Here is a 17,097-nt window from a genome sequence, read left to right on the forward strand (position 1 = left end):
AACCCTTCTGTCGTGGGTAGGCAAGTAAATTTACGATTCTTTCAAAATGCAAAGTACACAAGACACTTCTGCTTTTTCACTGCCATTATGATGACCATTTTATAGTGAGCAACAATAAAAAATAAGAAAAGGCACACCAGTACTCATTGTGCTAACATATTGCAACATTGCCGACACTCGCTTACAAATAAATGAATTCCCTTTCTTGTATTACTAAAAACCCCATGCGTTAATTAAAATTATGTTACCTTCAAACTCATGTGACAAGTACTTTAAAAGCTTATAGATGTTTATTGATAAGATGTTATATTAATATTTATATCAAACTTAAAAAGACGAAGTGATAAATCTCCATCTTCAAAAGCGGGGATCCCATTTTTAAATGTTGAACATAATGACAGTCGCTCATGCTAAATTCTTGGGCTAATATTTAAATTCATTTTGCTGGCGACTATCACATTTTCAACCTCAAAAAATATTCAATTAGAGCAATCTCCAGATAGTGACTAATAATTTGCCGATCAACATCAAGCCACTATTCGACCGACCTGCAAAAGCAGGGCGTTATGAATTAGATAAGTTTCGCGGATTGACTTCTAGGCCGTTCGCTGCGATCTGCGCAACCCAGACACTGGCGAGCGACGACAGATCGATTAAACAATGAAGAGACTCATTTGAAAGATTTTATATTTTATTTTTGTAAACATCTTCATCGTTGTTAACTTTAAGTTTGCTAACATAAACTTTTCCCATGTGTTAATCTTTAAAGTTGATAATACTTTTTAGGGATTTCAAGGTTTTGCTGATTCAAAGTATCGCTTTTATATTCTGACATTTGTGCGATTAAAGTCTTTAAAATACACTTCGGCTTTTAAGGCAGCGCTGAAATAAAGTAGATGTGGCTGCGTAGCAAAGGAATAAATAAAATGATACGTGAAATAAACGGCTAAGCAAGAATTAATCGCGAAATAAATAGATAGTCGCAAAGGCCTAGCACATAAAATCTAATTCTAGCGTTATCGAAGTTGTCAGCCGTTTTCCTCTAGTGATACATATTCCTTTGCCTCACATAAAAAAAAACGTTGAAAGACCGGGCAAATGAATGATCCCTTTTTTAGCTGACCTTCTTTAGGATGATAAATTGGGAACGGGAAGAAAAACTGTGAATTGGCCAACAAATCACTTAGTTTCTAAATTGATACTCTACTGTATTTTCGATAAAAAAATCAGTGTTTGAATTGTAATATTTTTTGCGATGGCATTTTCGACTATTTGTTTGAGGATTCACAAAATATAAAATACTATTTACTTGTCAAGTTGTGTATTTAAAATCCTTGTTAGGCAACGTTCCTTTAATAGTAAAATGCCTATCATGTTTTAGAAATTGCCTTTCAGAAGTGAAAGTTGAATAATTCATTACTTTAGAATTTCCTGTTAAGCAGTAAACTACTATGTCTTCAAAAGGTGTCACCGGTGTAGCAATTTGCTTTTCCAGAATAATAGGTTGAAGATAGAAATAAAGTAAAATCAAATACATTCCTGCCAAAGACAGATTGAAAACAGTAAAAATAGGTTAATCCGAGTCAATCATCGGTATACACGTCACATTACTATTTAGTCTGATTATACGTTGAGCACTATAATTTAATACGTTAGATTTTATTGGTCCTGCTGAAATAATAAACAAAATAAAAATATATTTAGTTTAATCTGGTAGTTATTAGATTTATTTTTATTATTTACTTTTCCCAGATCTATTTTTGGCGGTGAAAGGAACGCGCATCCCATAATAAAGAAATAACAAAATAATAAGTTCGTGTATAGTTATATCAGTTTCTCTTCCCTTTCCCCTAAAATCTTTGAAGATAATGTTTTTCTGTCTGAAACTTTGATATGACATCTTAGAATTCAGAATTGGTACACAAACGTCACTCATGCTAATCTTTACAGCGGCAGCCACACACTGTGTTTCTGCCAATGAAGAAATAGATAAAATATATACAATGCCTTCCCAGTTTTCTCAGTCCGCATTCGATGAAACCTTGTCTGAATTTACAATATATACTGATTCAAATAATGCACTGCTTCCCTAATTCTGTTAATGTCTCTACGTGTATATTGTCGGTGTCAAATATACAAATATCGTCCTCCATATGATTCCCACTATAAATTACCATCGCTCTAAAAAATAATGAACATCAAAACTCCACAACAAAATATATTTTTGTAGATCATGTGTAATCTATACGTGTGGCAGGTTTTAAACCGGCTCTCTCATTCTGTCCGTCTGTCTCTGTATCTGTCTGCCTCTGTATCTGTCTCTTTCTCTCTCTCTCTCTCTATCTATCTCTCTCTCTCTCTCTCTATATATATATATATATATATATATATATATATATATATATATACAAACACACACAGAAAGAGAAATAAAGAGAGGGGCTAAGGGGATGCCTAGAAGGCGTGTACTTTCATGCGAGTTAAATTATTCTTAGGTCATGTGCATTATAAAAGAGATTACGATTGTTAAAAATTGCTTAAATACAGTATATGTTTTAAGTTAAACTATGTAACCTAATCGTTACAATCGTCGATCTTCTCAGAACGGCATTTTCTATTTACGTGTAATAAATAACAAACAATGCAAGAAAAAATTGAGTTTCTATACAAATAAAATAAAAATCACAAGAATAGAAATATTGTCAAATACCTCAGTACATATTAAATTATTCGCGCATCAAAGAAGGCGAAACCCTGACATATTTAAGTTATTTGTAATTAAAAATATATATATATATACACATACACATACACATATATACACCGTTTGCATTATATTCAGAAGAATTCTTTGTAAAGAATCAGTATTTAAAATCCACTGCCTGTTTACACCTGATAGAAGATTCAGCAAAGTTTCCCGCACAACGATAAATATAAAAATGTTGCTCATCACTAACTTAAAGCAAAAAAAAAAAAAACGCTGATAAAGACTGAATTTTATTTTTGCTCTAAATATTATTAGATTGTGGACTTTATGAACAATTGCTTGGGTAGTGTGGTGATGCCCAACAGCAAACACGCACACGCACACACACACACACACTCATAAACAAACACACACACATATACATGAAAGTAAAGATGCATTAAAGAGGGTGAGAAAGAAAGATAAACCGAAAAAAAGAAATGGTTATTGGAAGATAATTTTAGTTTTCTGGAGTTTATTTACGTCATGTGTAATTCATTTATTGAAAGGTTGTATAATGCAAATTTGCTTCGCATCGCTCGAAATACTTAACATACTGACACCAAGAGTTGTATATAGTTCATTGACAACCTAACGATGATGTTGTTTAATATTTTTTTAAAGTTCCAATCCAGTTGTTCGATAGAACAGCCTTTACTTATTGGACATTTAAAATTTTAAGGTTTCCCCTACTCTAAGTATGAAATTCATTTTTTAAGAAATATGAAAATCCACTGTTGACAGCGGAATTGTTGTGTTTCATACGAATTTATTTTTTGTTACTTTAAGTTTTAACGTTTTATTGCCGTTTTTCGGAGGACCTTTTAGAATTCGGCGATAATTTATGAATTAATCCCTGCATGTTGTGCCGATATTAGCTGCTCTAGTAGTAGCACTGCCACATAATTTGAAATTATGATAGTAGAGTGTACACATTTCTTTATATAAGTTATCTTTTTAATAAAGTTACAAAGATTCCATGTGCTTTATCATTGAATTAAAAAAATGAAAATGCATGAAATCGCAAGTGTCCACTTTACAGAGTGTGAAAAGATTTATAAAATAACGAGAAAAAAGAAAACTAAATTAGGTTTCCACAAGTAAGTTGTAAACCTCCATTGCAATCCAATAGAAACAAAATAGAAAAAGAAAGCGACAAGAACGGGCAGGCAGATAAAGAGAAAATTGTTAATTTATAGTTGCCATTACACCCAAAACTCAAGACGGATTTAATATCCTCTTTTCTTTAGGGCTAAATCTATGGTATTGATATTTGTAAGATAAACGAGGTCAATTGGATAACAGTCGTCAGTTGCAATTATTCTTGATGGTCTTTGAAGAACACTTCTACATATCATCATTTGATGATTTTATCGCGAGTTTCCTCCACGTATCCAGCTGAAACTTTAAAAATACTTTCCATACATCACCTTGAAATTTTCCGGTAGTATCATAAATATTTCGGTTTATCGCATGCGTTATATTATAATCGCGTAAAATGCTTCAATTAATACATCATTTATAACCAATTTAATTAGAATCTAAGTGAATACATTAACCATGGCAATTGTACATTTATATATAAAAATTAAAATCAGCCAATAAAAATTTAGTAGTAAGTGTAGTAACAATAATTTTCAAAGTAAATGTGTTTTATATTTTAGGTTAAAACACTAATAATGGTGAAATAAAGCAACAAAAGCATTTTCAAAATATAGAAATAATTCTGGTAAGACATTTAACTTCGACTTAATAAGTCAACTTTCACGGAAGATAGATGTTTCCTGAGAATGTAAGAATCACAAGCGGCCAGTGGTTCTAGAAAATACATCCAGTTCAAAGGCAATTATTTCGACGAGGTTAGTTTTTGTAGCTTTCTGCAAAGTGAGGTCAGTGCTTGTTACCGTTAATTCTTCATACATTCTGGTGCGTTTGCATGGGAATTGCTACATTTCTGACTCTTTCAAAAGTTCCTAATTTTAATACAATAAAAGAAACACAAAAAGAAAACAGCAAAATTACTCAACTCATTTAAATAATAAAATACACCCATTTGTACTTCTAATTTCCTTAAATTTATATAACTACAGGAAGTACACAATGCAATTAGAGTTTTATTTTGAGATCAATCAACGAAAGTATTGATAATTTGCATTAAAATCAAAACCATCGATTATATCTGAATAAGTGGTATTTTATTTTATTCATCGATCTTATCTAATTAAATATACAAAGCTTGTAAACATTAAGAGCGCATATCTAAAAGTATATAATGAATAATGAGCATTGCACTGTCCTCTTTATGACGGAAACACTAGAATTTTGATTGGAAAATAAATTAGCATGAATTCGATTAACAATTATGTAGATGCCTGCTTAGCCAATAAAAAAAACGGTGATAGAGTAAAACGTCCTGTCCTTTAATGTATTAAAATAAAATATATTGTGCAAGTGGGAATGTTAGTGTATAGATGAAATAAGATGAAGCTACGGTGTCTATAATATAGTGCTCCATAGTAATAAGTGCTGTAGGTAAGTAGAAATATTTATTTATTCAATATATATGAAAGGAATAGAATTTGAATAAATTTGCAGAAAAATGTGGGTATATATTAAGCAAAGTTCTTTGTTCAAATAAAGTTTGCACTATACACACACGCACACATATACATACACATACACACACAAACACCCACACACACGCATATATATGTATATATATATATATATATATATATATATATATATATATATATATATAGTAGCAGCTGTCTGAAGAATAGAATATATATATAGTAGCGCTGTCTGAAGAATAGAATCTAAGAAGCAATAAACTAGCGTTTATGTAATGTTTACGAGTTCCTGTCGCTCGAACACTATAGATTGTCTTATATTCGCCCGCAAATTGAGAGTTTATTATTGTAGCATTTGTTAAGTGTCCGGAAGTATAGGCTTGACAAACTGAGTCAAAGATGATTTTGTGACTAAGTTTGAACCTCCTGACCAACAGGAATTATGATTCTAGATTGATGATTGCGTAAGCACGAAACACTAGTTTCTGATAGTATAAAAATAATTAGTATTCAATTATAAATATATATATATATATATATATATATATATATATATGTGCGTGTATGTGTGCGTGTGGGTATACACAAGAATATATATTGTGCTAATCCATTAGCTGTAAATGTTAGATGGATTAATAAAAATTTAAAGCCGTACTACAAGAAAGTCCATTAGCATAGTAATACATCTATGAAAATAAAGAAAGAGGGAGATATGTCTATTTGGATCGATATTTAATTTGATATACTAATATTCGGATAATGCGGTTGCACTCGCCGTAGATAATTAATATCGTGTCCAGCCTAATACAATCGATCAGCTCAGACAGAATCGATAATTCTGCTCTTTCTTCCCGCACAGACACCCATTTTTGCACGCTATCAACTATGGTCGGCAATTTTTCATTTCCGTCATAAAATTGCCCGGATTATATGAAATCTCTTTTCTGCTGTCGAGTTTTACGAGTTATTTCAGTTGATGTGGTTGGCGTGACACTGCCACCCCATGGGATACACTCCCCCCCTTCTGTGGATATACTCGAAAATGAAGGTGATCAGGTGATAGATTCAGTCAAGTAACTTTTCGTTAGTTAATTTGCCTAGAAAATCAGACAACAGGTGCACAAATAGAAGTTTATAGCGGTCATATAGACGTACACACACTCACTGATATATATATATATATATATATATATATATATATACATGACTTTGAGGTTGCGTTGTGTTTTCACACTCTCACCTTGATAGTAAAAGCTTATTTATTTTGGCAAAATCATTAAAACGGACGACTTATATATACTCAGATATCCAAGCGATTTTATGAAGGTTAACTAATTTACATGAACGAACCTTACCTACTTATTAAGTTTTAATTAGATGATTGCTGAATTCTTTTTATTTCTAGGTTTGACACTGAAAAATTGCGTAGGATTTAAGATAATATATATATATATATATATATATATATATATATATATATATATATATATATATATATAGCGTGTCAGGAGGTAATGAAAAAATGCAATAAAGTGATCGATCGTGGATGTGAGAACTGAAGATACAATATTTATTACGACACTATATATACATATTTCAAGATCGTCCTATTGGTTTCATTACGCCGAATAAACTATAAGAGGTTGGAAATCGTCAGCGTAAATTCATCAGCAATTTATTTTAAACTAGCAGGGGTTACCCGGCGTTGCCTGGGTGATCGGCCCCCTTCCCACTCCGAGTGGTAACAAAAAAAGTCACCCCTCTGGATTTACATGCTTGGTGCCGGCCTCCCCCCTTCAGGGAGAGATAATCCCCAACCCCACCTTCAGGGAGGAGGGTGCCTGGAGGCTTCCCCCTCCCCAAAAGAAAAAAGTCACCTCCTCCTGGCCTCTTCGCCCCCCCCACCCTTGGGGGGGACACCGGCTCCCTCCTTTGGTGGGAGAAACTGCCAAGCTCCCCCCTTTCGGGTGAGAAAATGCCAGGCTTCCCCTTTTGGTGGGGGGATGGTGGCGTGGCCTTCGTTATAAATATAAACTATATCTGTGCCTAAATCAAAACGCGGATTTCATGAACAAAGCTTCTTTCTTAGAACTGCATGCCTGTGGAACTCTGTTCCGTCTGCCTGCTTCCCTCCGGACTACAACTTGGATGTCTTCAAGTCTAATGTTAACAAATTCCTAATGAACCGCCCCCTTAAGTAAACACTTCATCAAATCTCCTCACTAACATAATGTACTTGCAATAACCCTTATCCCTGAGTGGCTTCCGGGCCTTGATAAGTGGTGATCTCTGTGTAAAAAAAAAAAAAAAAAAAAAAAAAATGGCCGGCCAGCTGAAAAAATGACGTCATCGCCGAAGTCCCAACAAGCAAGATATGTGGAACTCTTAGACTGTCAATAATCAACAGTAATTTTTACAGACAGCGTTACAAAACTTCAAAATTGGATTGAAATAAAGAACACCATGATTTATACTGAAACTCATCTAATATTAATAATAAAAAGATAATTAAAAAAAACACAAGTTGTTTGTTCAAGTATTATAAGCACTTGAATATTTCGTTGTATTATAGATTTTAAAGATTAGAATGCGTTCTTTAATTACTTTTAAATTACATTTTAAAAAAGTGAAGGAACACGATTTGATTTGTAGTAAACTTGAAGTTTATTTAATATAATTAAATGAAAATTATGCATGTAAAATTATGAATATTTGAAGCAGAACACAAGCAAAACATTTGATATGAGTTAAGACAATAAGCAAATATTAAAATTAAACTATTTTTTTTTAATCAAAATGAATTTTTTTAAAATCAAAATGAATGTGGGTTTGTATTACTGTACACATATATTCGAAAAAGTTGTCAAAAAACAAATATATAACAAATAAATGTTATAAAAGGCAAGATAAGTTACTTTTCTACCAAACTGGATATATTTTTCGTATTTTTATTGTGACGTCAGAGCAAAGCGAACAGACAATCTCTCTACTTACTCTCTATATATATCTCGCTATCTCTCTCTTTCTTAAAAATCTGTATCTCAAATTTTGAGTGTTTAGACTCCAAATTGACATTGAATTGTAATTTGGTAGAAAACGTATAAATGTAATATGTATCAATTTGACCGCAATTTTTGTCTCTTAGCAGTTATGTTTTTGCGCTCGAAGCAAATGAAAAATTTTGTACCCAGGTCCAAGTAACCTACATGTAAAATCTCAAGTGTTTAGACCCAAAATTGGTAAAGGAGTGTGGTATAATTCAAAAAGGTCAAATATTTGAACTTGGACCGCTCGGCTGCGAAATTTCCACCCAAAATCTATTTAGATTGCGAGACGAATGTCTGAATACACTGCAAGTTAGATTTCAATATTTTAGGCCCAACATTAGCAGAGTAGTTTAGTAGAGACCATAAAGGTCAAATATGTTAACTTTGACTCCATGGCAGCGAAATTTTCGGTCCAGAACGAATAAAAAAGATTAAACTCATTATGACTATGCTTTATGTCAAAGTTCAAGTGTTTACACCAAGTAGTTTGGTAGAGACCACAAAGGTAAAATATTTTTGAACTTTGACTCTAATGTTGACCCCTTAAAATATATTTTTTCGAGCACAGACTAAAATATAAAGTTGCATCCAGGTTCAAGTAATCTTCATTTAAGATTTCAAGTGTTTGGACACAATATTCGCAGAGAAGTAGAGTAGAGATAGCAAAGGTATCAATTCTTTTGAAATGTGACCGCAATTTTGACCCTTTAGCTGTTATCTTTTTGGGGTCAAAACAAATGAAAAAGTGTGACCTCGATCCAAGTAATTTATATATAAAACTTCAAGTATTTAGACCTAAAATTGTCAAATTTCAAGTGATTAGACCCTGTAGTTTGGTAAAGATAGCAAAGGTCAAATATGTTAAACTTTGATCATAGATTTGACACCTTAGGATTAGTTTTTGTCGGGCTCAACGGAAATTAAAAAGTTCGATTCAGGTCCAAGTGACCTACACATAAAATGTCAAGTTATTAGAGTCAAAATTGGTGGAGGAGTGTGGCAGAGTTCTGAAAAGGTAAAATCGTTAAACTTTGAGCCCTTGGGTGCAAAATGTCTGCATAAAATGTAGATATGTAGCCCAATGTCTGAATATAGTTTGGTATATTTTGCAATGTTAATGTTATAATTTAAGCTGATCAATTTTCTTTTTTTATTTCTGTTCGATTTTTATCAGCATCTTTTATTTTAATGTTTATTTTGGTTTAAGGAAAAAAAATAATTTTTTTAAGTTGTTATTTCTTGAAATATTACCGTAAAATGTGTAATAAAAAAACAAAATTAATAATGAAAAAAAAGTATATGAATTTTTTCTCATTATTAATTCGATGAGGAAATGATATAACTTGCTAAATTTTAATTTACAGCAACAACTAATATTCCAGTTATGTATTGAAAAATCACAAATTTTAAAAAATATACAGTCATACACGGTGTAGAGGATTTATAGAACTTCAGTGTATACAACGTTCTTTGTTTTGTTGTTCGGCATGAATCCATACAGACTATTTTTGCTACCCACTCGAGAACATCCAACATAAAGTTGTCCATGAGAGAAGCAAGATTCTTTCAAGTGCATTCCAGCCACGGACAATGTCTGACCTTGGGATTTATTTATTGACATAGCAAATGCAACCCGAAGAGGAAACTGTATTCTTCTGAAAACGTAGGGCGCTTCTCTTCCTGATGTAGTCAATGTCACCTTAGGTATCAAGACATCCTCTCCTTTTCCACATCCAGTAATTATTGTAGCATCAATGACGTTTTCGGACATTCTATTGATAACAAGTCTAGTACCATTGCACAATTTCGGTGGTGTTATATTTCTTAGGAGAATTATGGGGCATCCCACCTTGAGGAGCAAAACAGGATCGGGAAGACCAGAAATATCAAGACTATTAAGAAATTCAATGGGGAATTTAACATTGTCAAGTGGATCCATATTTGCATTGATTGATTTAAACATTTTAATCGTACCAGGAAGACTGTCTAGCATACGTCGATTAATTTCTCTTACAACTGAATTTGTGGGTGCCAATATAGCTCTTTCACAGAGCCAATCGCGATTGCGAAAATTGTCAATCAGATTTGGGAAAACTGATGTTATAAGATCGTCGAGAGTATTGACATGGCTACATATATTGTTAATTTTGATGTGGCCAGTGGAATCTACTGGAACTTTTCCGTGGCCAATTTTCAGAAGGTCGTGGGAAAACTTTTCCATTGCTCCATCTCCATTAAGTTTAACACGCATGTTAGTTGTTAACGGAAGTGTTTTTACTTGTCTCCATAAATAGGATGATTTTAGGCAGGCACGTACCTGATCAGCTCTGGTTCCCTTTGGGACCACAGGTAGTGTTTGGCGAAAGTCACCTGAAAGTAGAAGGGTAACACCACCCATGGATCGTTGGTCATCTCTTATATCCCGAAGAGTTCTATCTAAAGCCTCAAAAGCCCCTTTATGAGCCATGGTGCACTCATCCCACACAATAATTTCTGTTTGTCGAAGTAGCTGTGCTCTGGGACTATCTTTGGTGATATCGCAAACTGCCGTTGGAGCTGAAATTAAGTCAAGTGGTATTTTAAGCATAGAGTGTGCTGTTCTGCCACCAGGAAGAAGAGTAGCAGCGATGCCAGAATACGCGACGGCAATGGCAATAGTATTAGTTTGCCTAACTTTGGCCAAAATTAATTTGGTAACAAATGTTTTTCCGGTGCCTCCAGGTGCATCAAGGAAGAAAATTCCACCAGCACGTCTGAAAACGGTGGTGGTAACTGTGTTGAAAGCGAACAGCTGCTCAGGAAGTAGCTTAGGCATCATTTCATTGATGTAGCTTGTTAAAGAATCGACATCATAGGATGTTTCCTCAAGTATTAGAGTTGGAATTTGCTCATTGTTGGTACGTTCAGTTTGTGGCAGACCATATGATTGCAAATATTTTCCACCTATAAGAATAAGTTTGTCCTCTATATCTATTAATGCCCTATTGTAAAACTCATCACAATAATCAAGTTGAATTTCTGGAAGGCGCACTTGAGCCTGATGCAAAAAATCTTCGGAAAGGCTATTTCTGAATTTCAACCACAAGTTAAATGCGTTTCCAACACTGCAGAAATGTAATATTTTAACAAATATTTTTCGAAGTCGCCGAGCTGAATATGAGGCAGCAATTTCAGCTAAGGTGGCTTCCCAGCGAGTGTCATCCTCAAGTAAACCTCGAGCCATACAGGCTTCCCTGTAGGTAGGCCAAACTCGGTTACCGAATTTACGAAGATCTTCAAAGCTTGTTGGCCCTTGAACTTCATGAAGCAGAATTCGCAGATAGAAACATTCGTGTTGATTTGGAGGTACAGTATAGACACGTCCAAGGCAATCATTCCATCTAATACCTTCAGCACCTTCAACTCGTCTCCCGATAGTTCTGCGAATCCAACGCTTTTTATTCCATGTGTAGTATGAAGGAATTTCAGAATAGATTAAAGTTTTGGCGAAGTCATCACTTTCACACAGCCTGAAAAAAGCAGTCAAAGTTGTCTGTCTATGTGCTTGTACTATATTTTGTGCGGTTGTCGGGGTGTAGTACACTCGCTGTCCATTTTCAAGGTGAATGTCCAGACGTTGAATTGGTGGATGCCTATCATGGATAGGGAATCCAAATATTCGCCAAAATGCCTCACTACTGCTAATGTAACGCCCTACCTGATATTGTAGGACTTCATCTCTTGTATTGTCGTTATGGAGACCAAAGGAGGCGGCATCAGAACCCTTATTGATGTACTTACAAACATATTTGATACAATGAACAGAAGCACAAAATTCGACATTTATGTGGGCATCAAAGGTGCTGATAAGAATTGGGCAGTATGGTATGACCCATCTGTTGTCGATCTCGTAATTTCTTACGGTCGCAGTGAAGCCACCATCTTCGGGTCTTCGTCGTCTGTACAATGGATATCCATCAGTATCAGTCTGTGTCTCACTAATAAACTGGCGAGGATACCTTTTTGTGCATATCCTGTTGTCTGTAACACATGGTAAGTCTCTTCTAAAACCAGGGCCGCATGGTCCATGAATCATATGCACCTTTATCATGTTATATAAATCCCTGTCAACAGACGGATCTGGTAGTTCTGCAGAGATGATTTTATCAATGTCATTCGAACATATATTATCCACGAGCCAAATTAGAATATGAGCATGAGGAAGACCTCTTTTCTGCCATTCGATTGTATACATGTTTCCTCGGACAGGTCCAAAAATCTCACCTAGTTTTATCAAATCCATCAATTTTTTAAGTTTCAAGTGAAATACTCTTGCTAAGATATCATGACGGTTTGTTGTTGATTGGCCCTTGAAAAGTTCAACCTGGGCTTCCTTCCAATTTGGGTTACATGTGAAGGTTATAAACAAAGCAGGCCTACCGTAGTGCCTCACAATTGTCATCGCATCCTGAGTCCTTTCGTGCATATAGCGGGGTCCACCAGTAAATGTGGAGGGCAGAATACAAAGCTTGCCTAGATTGTTTGGATCTGCATCTCTGTTAAGACCATCCCTCAAATGTATGTAGCTGTCGCAACGCAATTTTGCCTGATTATTTCTGATGTAGCATAGGCGTTCTGATTCCATTTTAGCACACATGTCAGTAGCATACTGATTGTAAAGGTCTTGAAACCGATGTAAATGATTGAAATAAATATTTCTATTGTTGTTATTATCATTATTAGTAGTAGTAGTATTATAATCACCAGTATCATTATTCTGGTCACTGTTATCCTTTTGGTCCCGAATCATAAATCTGTAAGCATAGAAATCCTTACAAGAAACTGTTTTGGAAAAATTATATTCCAAAGTAGATGGGTCAAATTGAGGAATTCCAAAGTGGTAACCATCTTCTCCACGAACAAACATTAAAGGATATTGAAGCGCATCGTATGATCTGTGAGTTTCGTTTATGCGCTGGAGACCAGCATCCCGGTGTCTGATGACAATATCTCGAGAATGGTGTTGGTCACCACTAAGAAGTATTGCGATTTCATTAAAAGAAGGAGCATTAAACCGACCTGCATGTTCAGTGGATGGTCGGTTGTCTGCATCGATGACAATGCTAAAATTATCAGCAGGATTTAATTCTAGAGCATATTTGAAGCTCCGTACATAGTTGTTGTATTCATGAAGCATGCTTTGAAGGTCCCAAATCAATTTTAGTCGATTGTTGGAAGTGATTGTGTCATTGTTGCAGGCAAATGCAAATGAATTCCTTCTTTGAGCTTGTTTCAGATAGTCTGACATGAAGTAAACTTGAAGAAATTGAGGTGCCTCATTTTCAGTTGGCTGAAGAGATCCAATCAGATGGTACACCTGACCCTGTACTTTGAATGTTGGCATAAACCCCCCTTCATATTGGTAACTGGATCCGAAAGACGTCATTTGAAAGGCGCAATTGTATTGCCTTATTTCTTTCAAGAAGGTTCTTGATTCAGGATTTGAACCTGTGAGCAAGCGTAGTAGCGGTTGTGGAGGTTCTTCAAGAAGTGGGAGTTTCACCTTGCCATTTGAACAGCATATTCCCGCTGGCTCACTTGGCCATCTTTTCGCGAGACAATGGGAGCATTTCTTATACATAGAGCCTATTTTTATGTCAGCGTGTTCAGCATAATTAGAAGAGGGAATATAGTTGAATGCTTTTAAAGACCAGCGTGACTTTGTTGCTCTTGAATGTCCTTCCAAATTGGCTCTATATTCTATATGACCCTTTGTACGTCTGTCTCGTTGCTCTGCATTTTCTGAAGCGCGTGCAGTGGACAAGGCCGAATCATTTATCCTTAAACGTCTGTCTCGTTGTTCATCGGTTTCAGAAGCACGTACAGCAGCCTGACGTAATGCCTTTCTTTTAAGATGATTTTTTTGTTGCTCTTCAGCCGAGCTTGAAGAATTTCTGTCCAAATAAATTTCTCTTTGGTCTTCATCCATTGAAGCTTGAGAAATAACGTGAATGTTATTCCTTTCATTTAGGTAAATGGGGAGATTGGCGTGCAGTGAACCGTCTAATGTTGCGATTAAGAAAGTACTTGTCGAAGGCCCAGGCAAATTTAAATTATCATCAATTGCCGTCGAAGCTGCAAAGAAGGAAGAAGCACCCCCAGCCGAATGACCCAAACGACCATTTTCAACAAATACGTCCCTAGCATTCCCTGGGTGTTCGGCAATGTCGTAGGGCACATTAACTGTTGATTGTTGCGCCGTCTTTTCATTAGTTGATGCCTCGATGCACTTATGGATGACTTTTCCTTTTTTGGCATAATTGATAGTAATGTTTTCCAAATTAACAGCAGTAATATAAGTGTAATGAAAGTAATGCAAAATGGACTGACGAAAGTATTCAAATCAATCGTTTGGTTAAATTCGTTCAAAAATGTTTAAAAATATTAAATACAAGAGAATTTCAAAATCAAGATTAATATTTTTTTAAATCTGTAAATAATGTAAGCAAGCAGTCAGTAATAGAAAGTTGTAAGTAGAAAATATTTTAACATAACAATTAACAAAAGTATGGTCAGTAATTTTTTTAAAAACTGGTAATACCTTGCTTAATTTGCAAGATTGTGTTGAGTCTGTAAAATGAAAGAAAGAAAGGGAAAATTAATTTTATTTCGGGGGTTTAGGTACAATTCATGTGAACTATAAAATAAGATTTGTCTGTTTTATTATTGCGACAATTGTTAAGGGTTGATAAATTTTTAGTTACAACGTCATACCAAATCGATCCCCCGTTTTGTAACCAATAAACATATTGTGGTTTTTATACAATGTTGTTTTTCTAAAAGGTGAGTTTTTTTTTTTGTTACTTATTAGACATAACTTTTTTTGGCGAACATATACAAAAGAGGCCCCTGCATGCCAACTGGCGGCTATCATGTAGAATGCGCCCTGCTTATAGGGCCACATGTTGGCTAGAACTGATTTTTTTTGTGTTTTTTTTTTGTGGATAAATAATATGACAACAAAACCAAATTAAATTTCGAATTGTTTTTAAATGTTTGGAACTTGTGGGTAATACCCCCCCCCCCGCCGCAGCCGCTGAAATTTCGGTATTAGTTTACTGTAACGCCCGTATAGAAACGTATAGATACATATATATATTGTTGGTGGTAGATTTACAGTTTCCGTCGCGAAGAAATTGTATTCATGATATGAAGAAATCACTATTTGTAAATGTTATTTGTTTTTGTTGTTATGTTATTTATCCAAAGCAAAAAAAAAAATATATAATAACATCTAAAGTAGTCAACCGAGCAGAACAACGCAAAAAAAAAAACAAACAAACACAAAAAAGCACTTGCATTTGGTGTTGTCATATTGGTGATCCAGAAAAGAAATATATATATATATAACAACGAAAGCAGCCAACCAAACAGAACAACGCAAAAAAAAAACATAAAAAAAAAGAACACCAGTTGTAGCCAAAATTTGCAGGGCGCATTCTACATGAAATAGTTAATTATTACCCAATCAGTGGTTATCCAGGGAATTACTAGAAATAAGAAACCGTGAAAAAAAGTAAAGGGGAGGGGAATGATGGATGTAATCAGGTGTAAGATAAGAAAAATAAAATAGGTCGTTATTGACTAAACGGTAATTGTAAAGTGTTTGATTAAACGCAGGTTAAACAGAAATAATGAATGAAAGTGTTAACGGAAATAAAAATATTATCAATATGTTATAATAAAAAAAATGTGCAGACTATAAGATGTAAGTAAGTGATAGTTAAATTTTTTTTGATAGAAAGGCAGACTATAAGATGTAAATAAGTGCTAGTTAAAAAAATGTTTGATGGAAAGAAAATATTGTGTAGATAATGGTAAAATAAAGTAAATGTGCAGACAATACGTTGTAAGTATGTGATATGTAAAAATAAATTGGCAGAAAGGAAATATTGTAAAAATAAAGGTGAAAATAAATTTTTATAAAGCAGTAATTGATATTTTTTGTAGATTAAAATTGAATGAAATAAATTGTATGTAGATTAGAACAAAAAACAATGAATAGAAATGGCAGAAAGGAAAATGAAGAAAAATTTTGCAGACGATAATGGGTAGATGAATAATATATAAACATAAGAAAAATTAATTTATCGGAATACCGGTAGGTTTTATAACAGTCGAAAACTATAATTCACAAAAGTATTTGGGAGTCTTGTCATAAAATGTAGTAAAAGAAAGTATACCAAATAATAAAATGAGAAAATGAAGAAAATCACATTTACTGTGTGTGTTTACTGTTTATGTACGTCAGCGGATTTGGTTGCCATAACAACGTGACGGTAGTGAACGTGCGTGTGTGCTGGCTAGTAGTAGTAGTTGTAGTTTAGTTTCATATATATATATATATATATATATATATATAGAAATAAGTATTTTTAAATTTTATCTTGCGAGCTTTAAAAAAAAGTTTTAAAAGTGTATCAGCCGGCATAATTTATTTTTAAATATTAAAAAATTTCAGGAAAAATAATGTTTGCTAGATTTCCAAAACATGTGTGTCAACAGCTTAAAAAAATCGTCTCTTCAAACATGAAATCTGGGGACGCAACGGGAATTTTCGGCAAAAAAATGTTGTTACTATGCAGTGCACATCTATGTATTGAAATACAATTTGTGGCAAAATTTCAGGAAAAACTAATGGATGGTTCTCTCGCAATAGTCCGGACAATTCGCTAAATTATCTCGTCAAAAC

At 34.1% G+C, this 17,097-nt stretch overlaps 1 protein-coding gene across 1 annotated transcript in view; it reads right to left on the bottom strand.

The window, feature by feature from the left end:
• Nucleotides 1–9,807: 9,807 nt before the first annotated feature.
• Nucleotides 9,808–17,097, bottom strand: part of LOC145261007 (uncharacterized) — a 36,164-nt gene continuing 28,874 nt past the window's right edge. The window contains exons 2-3 of the mRNA XM_080119134.1: nucleotides 13,110–14,730; nucleotides 9,808–13,028 (exon numbers count right to left, since the gene is read on the bottom strand). Of these exons, the coding sequence (XP_079975260.1) occupies nucleotides 9,808–13,028; nucleotides 13,110–14,730 (4,842 nt within the window). The remainder of the gene's footprint in view (nucleotides 13,029–13,109; nucleotides 14,731–17,097) is intronic.

Source organism: Euprymna scolopes, chromosome 37 (genome assembly GCF_053919585.1).
Source record: "Euprymna scolopes isolate OS-2025 chromosome 37, ASM5391958v1, whole genome shotgun sequence".
NCBI classification, from domain to species: Eukaryota; Metazoa; Mollusca; class Cephalopoda; order Sepiida; family Sepiolidae; genus Euprymna; species Euprymna scolopes.